The sequence below is a fragment of the Apis cerana genome, linkage group LG5 (assembly GCF_029169275.1).
Source record: "Apis cerana isolate GH-2021 linkage group LG5, AcerK_1.0, whole genome shotgun sequence".
Lineage (NCBI taxonomy): Eukaryota > Metazoa > Arthropoda > Insecta > Hymenoptera > Apidae > Apis > Apis cerana.
In genome coordinates, this window is record NC_083856.1 from 10145208 (window position 1) to 10159088 (window position 13881).

The 13881-nt window shown below is 40.0% G+C and overlaps 1 protein-coding gene across 8 annotated transcripts in view; it reads left to right on the forward strand.

Annotated features, from left to right (window-relative positions):
- The window catches only part of LOC107994397 (solute carrier family 12 member 4), a 119024-nt gene that overhangs the window by 82529 nt on the left and 22614 nt on the right, over positions 1-13881 (forward strand). Inside the window, exon 1 of one of the 8 annotated variants that reach the window (XM_062075088.1) lies at positions 2876-4646. The exons of 6 other annotated variants lie outside the window; for them this stretch is intronic. In XM_062075088.1, the coding sequence (XP_061931072.1) occupies positions 4577-4646 (70 nt within the window). In that variant the 5' untranslated portion in view covers positions 2876-4576. Of the gene's footprint in view, positions 1-2875; positions 4647-13881 lie in introns of those variants that run through there. One more of the 8 variants, XM_062075091.1, reaches the window with a different exon arrangement.

Sequence of the window (13881 nt, forward strand, 5' to 3'; positions counted from 1 at the left end):
CGTTGATTTTATTTGATTTTTTTTGTTACTATTTTAGAAATTATTTTGGACAACAATTATTTGGAAATGAAGAAGAAAAAAAAGCGGATTCTTGAGTCGTTTTTATTGAATTTCATTTAAAATAGAGGAGGATAAAAATATATTTTCAAAATTAGAATTATCGATTTGCATCAATCATGTATTCTTACTTATTTTTTTAATGCGAGGCGAAGAATATATATTCCATAGTATATTTATATCATCTATAATAATTTAAAAAAAGAAAGGATCTTTTAAAATTTTCAAGAATAAAAATGCCATTCGATTCAAAAGAAATAAAAATATCTTTGCTAATCGCTTAAAATATCACTGATTCGCGACAATTTTTCGAGACTTTTTGATCTCGACGACAGCATCGTTTAAAGCGAAATTTTCGCCGCTTTCGAGCAGGCATCCAACGATTCCGATTGTTTCGTCGAAATTACGAGGAACGACACGTCAAGTTGTCCGATTGCTCGTCAACCGACGAAAATGGTCTGGCATTTGACAAATGAACGGAAAGAAATTGTCAGAGAGCGACAGAGAGGGATAAATAGAAATCAAATGGTTGCAGAGAAAAAAGCAAGTAGGAAAATGAGGGAAAAAAAGAAGAGATTTAGCTTGGAAATATTATTTGAAATAAAATAATGTACGATCTTTTCTCTCTCTTTCTCTCTCTCTCATTTTCAAAAATAATTTGATATTATTTCAAACGTTACTATTAGCAACATCTCATTCAATCTCTTATGCATTATTTTCCCTATAACAATCTCCAATATAACTCGTCAAATTTTACTACACAAACGAAGAAATATGAGTTCTCATGATAGCAAATTTATAGAAGAATAATTCGTAGAATTAGGTTAAGATTCATTGACAAGATGCAGTGATAACGCTGCCATGATTCAAATATTAGCACATCTTTTTCGATCTCTCACCCGCTATTTTTCCCATAACAATTTCCGTATATTTCATGAGAAATATTATTTAATTGAACAAATAAACAAATACATCATACCTTGTTTCGTCACAATATATAATATAACAACCGCTCGTAGAGAGCAGAAAAATGAATGACGGTTGCAATGAAAAAAAAAAAAAGTTAGAAAAATTTCGATTCGCAGCAGATCGTATTTCGTCTTTAACGATTAAAGAAATCGACCAATTGATTAAAATATTCAACGTTGGACGGGTGGTATCGAGCCGAAATGTTCCTCGAGGATGAGGGAGAGAGAGCGATTTGCATAAGGTCGGTGGGTATGTACACAGCGAGAGGCAAAGATGGAAAACTTTTTACCCGTGAGAAGGCAAACTGAACGTATAAAATAAAGGGGAGACGGAGAGGGGGGAAAGGTCGAAGCGAAAGGAGAAATTAAATGGAGGGAAGGAAGATTAAAAGGAATTTGAATGAAGAACTTACGCAAGTTGTTAAAAAAAAAAAAAAAAGGAAGAAAAAATGAAAAGGGAAAAGAGGAAAGAAGTGATATTGTTAAATTGCGAAGGTTTGACGCAGTTTGTAGGAACATACGTAGGTAAATAGTGATCGGAGATAAAAATAGAAAAAGGAACGTGAATCGAGGTAACAAGAGAGAGAAGGACAGAAAGAGAGAAATCTGGTAGGTGAGCCTCACGACCGGAAGAACGCGATCCTACGCGCACGGTAAATAAAATAGAAAGTCAAAGGAACATCGTTGATGCGAGAGATGCACGTGCGAGAGTTTAAACAACGAACATTGTTGAAACCACGAAGGAAGGGAATTGAAATATATACACAGAGAAGAGGAGTCGAAAGGAATTTAAAATATTTCCACTTTACCAAGGAAACGTTTACATCCCCCTCCTTCCCCCTCCCTTGGAAAGTCTGTTGAAATATTTATCCCGGGAGAGAAATATTTCGACAGAAATTCGAGAAAGAAAAAAAAAACTGGATGATCATTGATAGGCACGTTTAAAGCAAGAGCGCGTATACAAGCTTTAAAAAAGTAAAGAAAACGCTTTAACGAATCCCTCCCTCTCTCCCTCCTCCCGTGCATACATTTATCCTGGTAAATACCAGGAAATTCGAATTCGAGGAAAGAACGAAATCGCGAAACGAAGGAGGGGAGGAGAGAAAAAAAGGAAAAATAATAAATCAGCAACAGCGACATGCTGCATCTCCGACCGAGTTGAAAGAAAGGAATAAAAGAGAGAAAAAATAAAGCTATCGACAGACGTAATAAGAAGAAGAAGAAATAAAAAGGAAAAAAAGAAAGAAGAAAAAGAGAGGAGAAAGGGAAACACGGTTACCTCGAGCGCGACGAGGAGAAGCAGGATCAACACGGAGAAACAGAGAGAGAGAGAAGCGTCTCCTCCTCTTCTCGTTTCATCCTTCGTTCGCAACGCTCGATCTCGTTCCGTTTCTCATCCACGTACACACGCTCGATCCTCGTCCCACGTTTGGAAGCTGCGCGGTGAACGGAGGAGGAGGAGGAGGACAGAGAGGAGCGAAGCGAGAGAAAGGGGGACAATCCCGGGGGTGGATGCAGCGGCGCTTGCGCCGTCCGGGGGTGGAAAAGCTGAGGACGCCCGGGACGCTGGCTCGCGCGAGTGCGAGAAAATGAGGGAGCAAGCGGTGGGAAAATACGTGGAAGAAGCGTAGACGCTACGCAGGGCGAGAAGATGCCGGTTTGAAGGGAGGATGGGCGAGAGGGGAGAAGGAGGAGGAGGAGGAGAAGGCAGGAAAGAGAGGAGGGGAGGAGAGGAGGGAGAGTGGCGAGATAAAAGGAGGATATGAAAAGGGTGGAAGAAGAGAGGGAGAAGAACGAGGGGTAGAACGGGGGGTGGAACGGGGATGGGGGGAGAGAGAGAGAGAGAGGGAAGCAGGAACAGGGAGTCGGATAGAGCGTGCGCAGCGAGGAGGGAAGGAGAGGAGGCCTGGAAAAGCCGGGAGTGTTCGTTCGAGTAAGCCCTCTCGGGCCACGTCCTCTCTCCTCGACTCCGCGTCTCGGTCGACACGTTTTCCCGTTCCTTTTTTCTTTTCCTCCGGGAAGAAAAGAAGGAGGAAGAGGAGGAAGAAGAAGGAGAAGAGGAAAAAGAAGAAGAAGAAGAAGAGAAAGAAGAAGAAGAGGAGGGAGAGGGAGAAGAAGAGAAGGTAGCGCCTCCGGTCGTGGTTGTTTCTCTGCCCGAGTGCGGTGTGGTGGTCGTCGTGGTGGCGGTGGTGGCGGTGGTGCGGTGATCGCTGCTCTTACTAGCGTGTGCGACGTGTATCCATCGACTCGTGCTCTCGACACTCGCACGCCTTCCTTCGAAGCCGAGCACGAATCCAGGTCTCGCGGCGTGGTGGAAGCGGACACACCGACCGACCGACCGACCGACCGACGACCGGAGCGCCGTCAAACGGATGGTGGAGACGGGAGAAGGAGAGACATCGTAGAGGGAGCGGCGGTGGGAGGGGGTAGGCGGAGGGAGGCGAAGGTGGTCCAGCACTCCGCAGCGTCCACGAGCCACGAGGAAGACGAGCGTCCAGGGGTGGTGACCCGCACCCCCAGCGCGAGAATCCCAACCCCGGTGCACCCTTCGCTCCGACTCTTGCTCTCGCGAGATATTACGCGCTACTACGCGTGCCTCGCTCCGCTCTCGTCGCTCCGCACGATACGCTTTCCCCTTTTCTTCTCTTCTCTTCTCTTCTCTTTTCTTTTCTTTTCTTCCCCCTCTTCTTGGAAAATTCGATCGAACTCGATCGAAAATCGGAGGAGGAAGGTTTTACGAGAGAATTAAAGGAAGGAAGGAGCGAGTGAAGGAAGAAGGAAAGGGGGAGAAATTTACCCGGTCGTGTTCACCTGTCGATGCGCCTCCGTGGCAATCGGAACGATCGATCCTCCCGAACACGGACGCGCACTTCCGGGGATCGTCGTTCCGGCGTGGTTTAATTAGAGGAGCGTGCGCGACCGAGCGAGCGAGCGAGCGAGCAGCCGGCACTGCGTGCGGCTCCTCTCTTTCGATCTGGACCACCCGATCCTGTCGGTGATCCCGTGACCTTGTGACACCGCGACAAGACGAGCGTAACCCAAGCCGCCTCTCCGTGTGCCGTGTGGGAAGGAGGGATGCGGAAGATGAGGTCGAAGCGTTGAGCCAACGCACACCCTCCGCGAGACTCGTCCGGGTTCCGTGTGCGAGCGTGTTCTACGCTCTAATAGTGTCTCGTTCCCCGTTCAACTGTCCGAAATATTCTCCAAGCATCGAACCGAGAGAGAGAGTCGAAGAATCAGAGACAAGATCTTTTTCGAAAGATTAAAATTAAAGTGAGTAAAGGAAAAGAAAGAAAGAAAGGAAAAGTGTCGGGATTTGTTTCGCGACGAGTTCAAAAAGTGTCAACGATACGATCTCGATAGAATCTTGAAGAGGGGAAGAAGAAGCGGATAGACGAAGAGAGAGAGACTGGTGTTGGAAAGGGGTTTGCTTGCAAGGATTTTCAAGGGGAAAGAGCGATAGTTGGTAAACAAGAGGAGGAGAAGGAGAGGAGTGGAATAGGAGTGGAGAGACCGACCCAGCCTCGAAGGATCGAAGTCGTGGCGAAAGCATGAGCGAGGGCACGCCAAAGTCCCAGGGCAAAACCATGCCCGATGGCTCGCCAGCTCGAATGGAAGCCGGTACGGTTGCAACCACTTTCTCTAAATTATATCTAGTTCGCCAGTTTCCCGTTCTTTCCCTTTTCCCGCAAAAGTTCCACTCATCTTTGGAGAATCGTTGCGTACAAGTTGGTCCGAGTCAATCGAAGAGTCAATCGTAATGTTGTAACGTTTCCTAACGTAAGTATGAGTGACTCAGGGTTTGGAAGTCGTTCGATCTAAGATTTGAAGAGTTCGTGATGTAAGGTGACAGGGGACAGAGATTACGTACGTACCGTTCAACGTGGTATTTCTGCATGACGCGTATTTCCTTCGTGACCTACTCTGGTTTTAATCAGGCCTAGTATTAATTCTAGCAAGTTTGGACACGTTTGAACCGGTTTAAACAATTTTTCAATGTATACTCTTTAACTGTATCAGCGTAGTATCGAGGATTCGAGCAAGTTTGGACACGTTTGAACCGGTTTCAACAATTTTTCAATATATATTCTTTAACTGTATCGGCGTAGTATCGAGGATTCGAACAAGTTTGGACACGTTTGAACCGGTTTGAACAATTTTCCAATATATATTTTTAGACTCTCTGCGAGGTTCGCTGTGCGATAGATCGTTTAAAATTGTACGTGTCCACTAAAATATTGATTTCGAATTTCGACTACCTTCCCTTTTTCGCATTCTCGCGATCTAAAATTTCTTTTCTTCCTCGCCCTCTTCTGGTTTCCACAAAGACCGCGAAATATTCTCGAAATACACTCGACTCGAATTTCCTTCTTTCGCCTCCCTTTCACGTTTGAAAGTCTCTCGATCCTCGATAATTCTGTATCCAACGACGAGGGAAAAATTATACTTTAATCCTCTTATCGTATCCCATTAATAATCCAACGATTAATTTACCATCTCAGTGATGGAAGATTTCACGAACGGTTTCTCATTCAAAAGATAACTTTAACTTGGTTACCTTTAATATATTTAGAGGTCGTTAAAATTAACAGATCTTTTCGAGTCAAGATAATTTTTCGTGAAGATATATTTAAAGGCATATGACAAACTTTAGGCGAACAATTTATAACAGTAGAAACGGGATGTGAAAAATAGGTTCGCTTGTAAAGGGACGTTGAGGAGTACTATTTGCTCGAAAATATAAGATTACTGATTAATTATTTCTTTTCGTAAATCTAAGGCCAAATTTATGCTCAATATTGCAAACTTTCACGTAAAGAAACACGCAATGAAACTTCTCCTCTATCGATATCCGTAAAATTTCAAAATCTAAAAATAATCGTTATTTTTTTTTCTTTTTGCTCGTAATCACGAGTATACATTATGATACAAGAGTGTTCCATTTGCCGCATTAAATATTTATCCTCGCCTCTGAGTGCACCATTCTTCGAAAGCGTCAAAATGTGTGCATGCACCATTCAGGCCACCATTCATAAACACCAAAAGCACTGTAATATATGTAACCCGCGTTCCCCTTAACCATGACACGAAATACTCACGCTAAACCGTAAACGTTCCACTTCACCGTCGAAACAATAACCTAAAAGCATCCTGACGTGTGAGGAAAAAACTTTTGCTCGCCGTAAATAACCGTAGCCGATTTTTCACGCGAAGAAGAAAAAGAGAAAAATTTCCTTCGTAATAAGAATCGTCAGTTTTAAAGGAAATATTGAAAGAAAAAATCGAGAAAATCTCGAGAAAAAGCTCTATCCATGAATAATTCGATCGAGCACGCGAGAAGGGAAGAAAAGATTTGGCCGTAAAGAAAGAAGCTGCAGAATCGCGTGTCCGGGGAAGAGTTTTCTGGATTAGGAGGAATCTGGGACAGCGATTTAATTTTCAGAGAGGTCCCACACCGCTCTGCACGATATTTTCTTGCGATTCTTGTTTGCAATTCGACGACACGTCCACTCGAATTATCGCGAAAAATTTAGAATTTCTATCCGAAAACTTCCATCCGAAGTGCACAAATATAGGAGGAGGGGTGAAAGAAATTGGTTTCGCGGTGTAATTCCATTGGAATTGGGGCAACGATTTCGATTGAAGAAGCTGTGGGGCTACAATGGAACTTCATTTGTACGAGACTTTTGAATGGACAAACACGTTTCACGTAACCAGCCTGTTTTTCAACGATAAAACTTGTTCACGTAATTCCTCCCCTCTCTTAGCTGATGATCTTTCCCTCAATCAATTAGGGAAGTAAAAGGATTTTTCACGATACGTTCCCTTTAAATTTTGCGAGCTATATCAACTGAAATCAAACTGGATTTTTTTTTTAAATCGATCTCGATGAAATTTCTTTTTCAATGTTCATCTAAATCCTTAATTCTTAAGAAAGTCTGTTTCGCATTTTTAAACGATCTTCGAACGTCTCTCTCAATTAATTCAGATAATAGAGTCAAACGATCAATTGCTGTGAAACAATCTCTGGATTTTCTTCGAATTTCAACTCGTGGAAATTTCGAAAGAAAGAGACGATCGTAGATGTCTTTTTCCAGACCAAATTATCGCAGAAAATCGGATATTCCTCCTTTTCCGTCCCCGGAAAAAATTCCTCCATTTTGCTTTGTCCTCGATGCGCAAAGCTTAGTCGAAGCGAGCTTGTTACGAGCTTGTCCGAATGTAGGAAGAGTTTTCCTGGGTGCAAAGTGACATTGTAACGCTGAATTTAACGGTGGCTCGGTACTCGACCGGGTTCAAAGGAAAGGTCCACGCTGGGTGGAAAAAAGAGATGTAAAGAGATGGCGTGGAAAAGGATGGAAAGAAAGAGAGAGAGAGAGAGAGAGAGAGAAAGATTCTCTCGTCGAGGAGAAAATCGGTTTTTTGGAAAGATGATATTAAGAATATCATAGGAAAGAAAAATTTAATACGATTATTATGTGAATTTAAATTACAAAAGTTGGAAGATACTTTCTCGAAACATTTTTCCATTCCTCTCGATCTTTGCTGTCGATCGAGAACTGAAAGATCCTCTTTTCATGGAATAAGGAATAAAGTTCCATCTTAACGACGAAAGAGGTAACGTAACAATCTTTCGAGAAAGTCGAAGCATTGGAAGTTCGAACGATAACCTAGAAAGTGAAGTTTCGAACTTTCGATGATGCCAAATGATTCTTTCCTCTACACCGTTGCCCCAATTTTCAATATTCCTCGAAGATTGTCAAATCTCGTTACTTCTTTCTTCCTCTCACTTCAACACTTTAGACGAGGAATCCATGAAATGGCCACCATTGAAATATTTCGAAAATTTTTATCATTCTTTCCAAACTTTCTTTCGTTTATTTTCCATCGTTCAAGAATTTATCCAATTTTTCCATCCATCAAATTTTAATCGCAGAAATACCCTCTCTTGGAATATTTACGAAGAAAAAACAAATAGATTATTTCGAATGTGAATATCAAAGATATCACCAGTCATAAAATATTTGGGCAGAAATTTAAAATATAACATTTTTATGGAATATTCAAATAAACTAAATAAAATACAAGAATGATGGAAAAAATGGGGCAGATTTGAAAAAAATACGTCGCGTCGTACGGATTATAAAATATTTATGAAATATCATGGTAGTTTTGTTGAATTTGAAGAAAGATCGAAAAAGCTGGCTTCGAAACTTGGAAAATGCATAACTAAGGGAGAAGAAGGAGGAGGAGGAGGAATTGTCCTTGCTGTATTTTTGAAAGATATTTCGGGTCAGTTGTTTCGTCGGCAAGGCTGCATCTCCTAAGCTTGCATTACCATATTACGTGTACAGAAATCGAGATGCAATCGTGTCGTATAATAAAATACTCGCAGGAAAGGTATCCGGTTGTTTACGTGAATGGCAACGCAATGATTACGTTTAAAACGACATTTTCGCGTTACGTCATCACGCTGCCAATTATATAACTCTCTTCTCTTCGCCTTGTCTTCCACCTTAATATCCTTATCGAGATGATAAGAAGCTCGTTTATTATAGGAGAAGATGGATATAGAAAATTGTTCGAGATTATGGAAAAGATTAGTTTGTTGTGCAAGAACTCTCTGAAGCAGTTTTCTTGAAAAATATGGATGGAATAATGAACAATGGGAAGAAAAAAAATTTTTTTTAGCGTGTAACAACGCGATTCGTTCAGAATGGTTAAATGTGGAAATAGGGAGAGAGGTTAGAAAGAGCGTAAATTTTTAAGCAGGTTAGTTAAGAGCATAAGAGAATTGTATTTCCAGTGTGAATCTCTTTCAGTTGTTGAATCATGTAATATGGCCGCCACGTATCTTTATTATTATGGTATGCGGAATGCTATAGTAGTTGGCATACAATAACCGCGGACAATGTATGCAGATTATCTGCACATGCGTTGTGTGTTCACATTTCACGGAACACCGACATTCACAGAGATCTGCGGACATTGAGAAACCTTGTATCCGACATCCGTGGAGCTTGTCGTACATATCTTTAAGATCGTAATGGAGAGTTGAGGAGATGGCTAACAGAAACAAGAGCTCGACTTCATTTTTGATAATCTCAAAAGTCATTGTTAGTTAGCTATTCATTTCCCCGCGATCTCTAAAAAAATCGAAGAAGAAAATAATTTAGATTTCCTTTTAACAATCCTTCTATCAAACTTTAACGAAGAAAATAAGAATAGAATTATTTAACGGTATTTTTCCAAGATTTTATCGTTTCTAACCGTTTCTGACTATTTCCAACTGGTTTCAACCGGTTCCAATCGGTTCTAATCGATTTCCAACAAGTTCGCGATAGAAAATATGTCGGACAGAGAAGCGTGATCAAGAAAATAGATTGTTTCCAAAATTTCCAACGTCGAAACTCGACGATGCACCGCACCGGAAACCGATTCGTAACGATTCGATGACGCGAGCGAAACTGGGGGACAGCTGGAAACAGCCTCTAGTTTTCTCGATTCCCGTTTCGCGCGAACGTCCATTAATTTAACGAGGCACCGTCTCCCCAGGCGAATTTCTCCGACAACCGATCATATATTTCATGCGAAAAAATTATGGCGTGGCGTGTAAGTGACGGCTCTTCCGCTTTTACGAGAAACGAATTTGCTGACGGATCGATTTGATTGATATGACCCGATCCTGCTTCGCTCCATGATTTATTTTGGACAATTTTCCAGAGAAAATTATGAAATCACTTCTTATAATTAAATCCGGATTGAATAATTGGAGGAGAGAAAGTTCAAGTGAAAATGGTCTGTGTACGATCAGACATCCTATTACGGGCAACAGTTAATGTTCTCTCATAATCTTCCAATCGAAAAGAATTTTTGTTCAACTTGTTTTTTCTATCGATAACGCGTTATTCTTTAAGTAATCGAAAGAGAAGAAAATTTGGAAATTTGTGCAGTCGAAATTTTTCAATAAAAAATGTTTCTAAGGGAGGAAAATCAAGATCCAGAGATCTATATTAATACGTGATATTTTTTTTTTTAATTAAATGTCACTATTTTCCATCGTTTCACAAAAGTCTTTCAAATATCGACACATTTTCCATTATCTTCGTTCGAAAACTCGTCAAAGGTGAAAAAAAAATTCCTATTTTCGCAACAACGTTTCACCTTTATTCGGCACAGCTTGTACCACGAGCGAACGAATGAAACATTGAAAAGCCACATTTCGAGGGAAAATGGGAATCGTTTCACTAATAAACCGGGACGTTTAATGAAATATTCCATTCTTGGCAAATGGAAGCCGATGCGAATTGAATGGAGACGAGATGGAATAAATAAAGAGAGAACGTGGACGAAAGTTGAACCGGAAGTTGATCGGTACGTAAGAAGGAGGATGGCGAGAAACTTGTCTTGAGGTTAGATGGAATTTAAATAATCGACAATTAGGAGCTTGAATTTCCTTCAATGACAATGATGAGAGAAATACGAATTTTGACACAGAAATTATACCTTCGAAGATGGACTCGCAAACAATCGAGTTGATTTTGTCAATCTGATCCCTATAATGTTTAACTGAATAATTCGTACGATTGCGAATACGAATCTCATTTCAACAAATGACAGAATGATAGAAATGATGGAAGATAAAAATTACTCTGTTACGTGCAGAGATTGATAGAAAGAGAATCAGTGCGCGAGAAAAAGAGAAGCATAATACGATGTATCGCTCGTCATGATACACTACCACTACTGGGAAACACTCGTGGGAACCGTGATGCTGGAAAATTTACAAGATACATCTGCCAAGAAGACAAAGAAAATAAAACACGCTCAAAAACAGGAAGAATTTGGGTCAAGAAAAATTTGTATGTGTGTGTGTGTGTGTTACGTGAAAATAACGTACGGTTGGAATAAGCAAAATGAAAAAAAAAAATAATAATAACAATAGAAACGAAATTCTAAGCTTTCCTAAAGAATGACGTAAAAGAAAAATATCACGTTTTCTAAGAATGGAAAGAAAAGGAATCCTGGGCATGGGCTCGTCGTTCTTTCCAATAAAATTTCCAATAAAAAGAACCGCCATAAAAAAACAACGATATAACGACGTATAATAAAAAAGAAAAAAGAAAAGAAAGAGAGGAAGAGAAGGATCGAGAAGGATCAGTTTACGAGATAGTCCTTTTCCATCGTAAGAAACATCGTGTCCATTGTCTCGTCCAAAAAAAGGAAGAAGAGTGTCGAATATTCATAGTGAGATATGCAAATTGCAGGGACGCTCGAATATTCCACGCTGTTGAAGATCTACCACTTGGTTGGCCTACAATTCGAAAAGTGGAGCATCGTAGAATCCCTCCCCTTCTAATGGCTGCTACTCCCTCCGGAGCGCGTATATCGCGGTGCCCATGGCGAGATTTACGAGCGCGGAGATGTCGGGCGGCGAGCAGATTCCGCGAGACGACGGAATTTACGCGGCGCGAAACCCGTGGACCTCGGTAAATCGTCGAAATTGCGGATGGAAAAACATCCCAGCCGGAAGAGTTTATTTCACGGTGAATTTATGCGAGCCGAATATGGGACGCGCGTCACCCAATTCATTTATCGTGCGCGCGCGTTCATTTCCTTCCTCGTGGCCTTTAAACGGATCCAAAAATCATTTTTCGCGAGATACGAATTCGATGGAAATAAGGGGTGGGGTTCGAATAAATCGGAATCAATAATTCTTTTTCGATAAAATATTGGAGAGGTGTTTCGAAATGAATAGAGACGAAGAAAATTATTATCATAACGAGAGTTTTTCTTCTCATAACGCTCAATTTTAGAATAAATTTATGGAATCGATGGAATAGTGGAAGTAATATAGATAATAATGTAGATTATGGTAATTTATTTTACGTAATGTAAGGTAATTTTAATAATATCGGGAGAACTCCTTGGCGAAACGTATGTAGACCCCGATCCGGGGTTCACCAGCACGGAATCCCATGAGTTATCTCGTTTTTCCTCTATTTCGGCGTAATAAATTTTTTCGTATCGTACGTTTTCGTGCATTTTTTCGCGTAGTTTTTTTTTTGGCATAGATATATAATTTAAAATATCAGAGGAGCATCCAAACACTTTACCCCTATTTATTCCAGTCGTTGGATATTCCAGGCGATTGCTTCGTATCGGGATAGGAAAGGAAGATTTGGGCACGCATAAAATGGCAGAGAGGCGTAGTAAAAGAGGGCGGAAGATTATTAAAACAGAGGCGTAACAGAAAGGAAAGCTGTACACAGCTGTTGCTAAAGAGAATGGATTAAGAGGCCCTCAGAGATAGGGAAAAAAATAGATTATTTCTTTTTTCGTGAGATTTGTATCTGTTATTTCGTATGATTTATAGTCCACTGAGAAAGAAGGAGAGAAGAACACTTTAATTAATGGTCGGCTTGTTGTATAAGAAGAAAAATTAAAAGAGTTAAAGAAATAAAACGCGAAAGAATTTTAGAAAGAAAGAGAAAAAAATTTAAACGTTTCATATGTATGAAGTATTTTATAAAAAAAATATTTCGAGTCTTTGAAAATTTCTGGCAAGAAAGATAAAAGATTTTTCTCTATTTTCTCCAAAATTATTCTTAGAGAATTCAATTTTTCTTATTTTTTTTATTTTTCTCAGATTAAATTTTTATACAAAAATATTATTTTTACATTTTTATCGAGACAAATTTTTATTTGATTTCAAAATTCCACTTTGCAGACAACGATTTAATTCAACATTTCGATGAGTAAATAAAATCACTTAAGTCTCGTAGAACAATGAAGAAGTTTATGCAAGCCTGTAATAATAACATTTTGCAAGTCTCGTGTGAACTGGCTTCGTAAGATTAAACAATGCAGACAAACAAACTTTTCCATTCGATTTCCTCTAATTTCCAGCAAGGAGTACGTTACACAATTACGCGTTATCTCTTTATGCTTCTAAACAACAGATAGAATGTCAATATTTTATCAATATTCTTTTCCTTTTACTATTTCTATATAGTTTGATAAAATATAAAGAGAACTTTGAATTCTGATTGAGAAAAGATTAAGATTAAGAATTTATTCACTACTTTATACGTAATATAATTTTGGACGCGTTGACCCCGTGTAGATCCCGTGTAGACCCCGATCCGAGGTTCGCAAGCACGAAATTCTACGAAATTATTTTTCTTCGACTTCATATCATATATTTTTCCTTATGATTCATTTCATTATGATCATTGACAAACAAACTATAGAATTTAATTTAAGCTTTCACTTTTCTCGCTCGAATCTCATTGCTAATTCTATTTTCTTTCTACAAACAGATTTCAACGAACAAGCAACCGCTAACAGTCCATGCACAATGAAATTCTTCGTTGAACAGTTTCTCAAGTAACTTCACCAAAGAGATCATGAATTAATTTGATCAACGGAAGAGGCAACGGTTGGCCATTTGTCGTCATTTCGTCGAATCTAACGAAATTAGGGAACAAACAGTTTCACACTCGAGTTGTTCTCGTGTGAAATTCGCGAATTAATCCACGTCAAGCGAACGTTAACTTTCTCTCATGAAATATTTTCCTTTCGTCTCCTTTCGTTTGAATGACGAATTCAAAAAAAAATTCTATTGATTCGATTAAAAAAAGCTATTCGATTTTGTGGAATAGACAGTTTTTGTGGAATATTTATTAACTTGAGTCTATGAGGGGATGCAATAAAACGAGCTCGTTTAGGGGTTGCGGGGGACCAGCACTTTGTTGATCCAATCGAATTTGCCATCGCTCGAGTGGCTGATCGATTCCTGTTAAAAGGATATCGCGGACCTTGCACAATTCTCAAGGATGAGATACGATGTGAA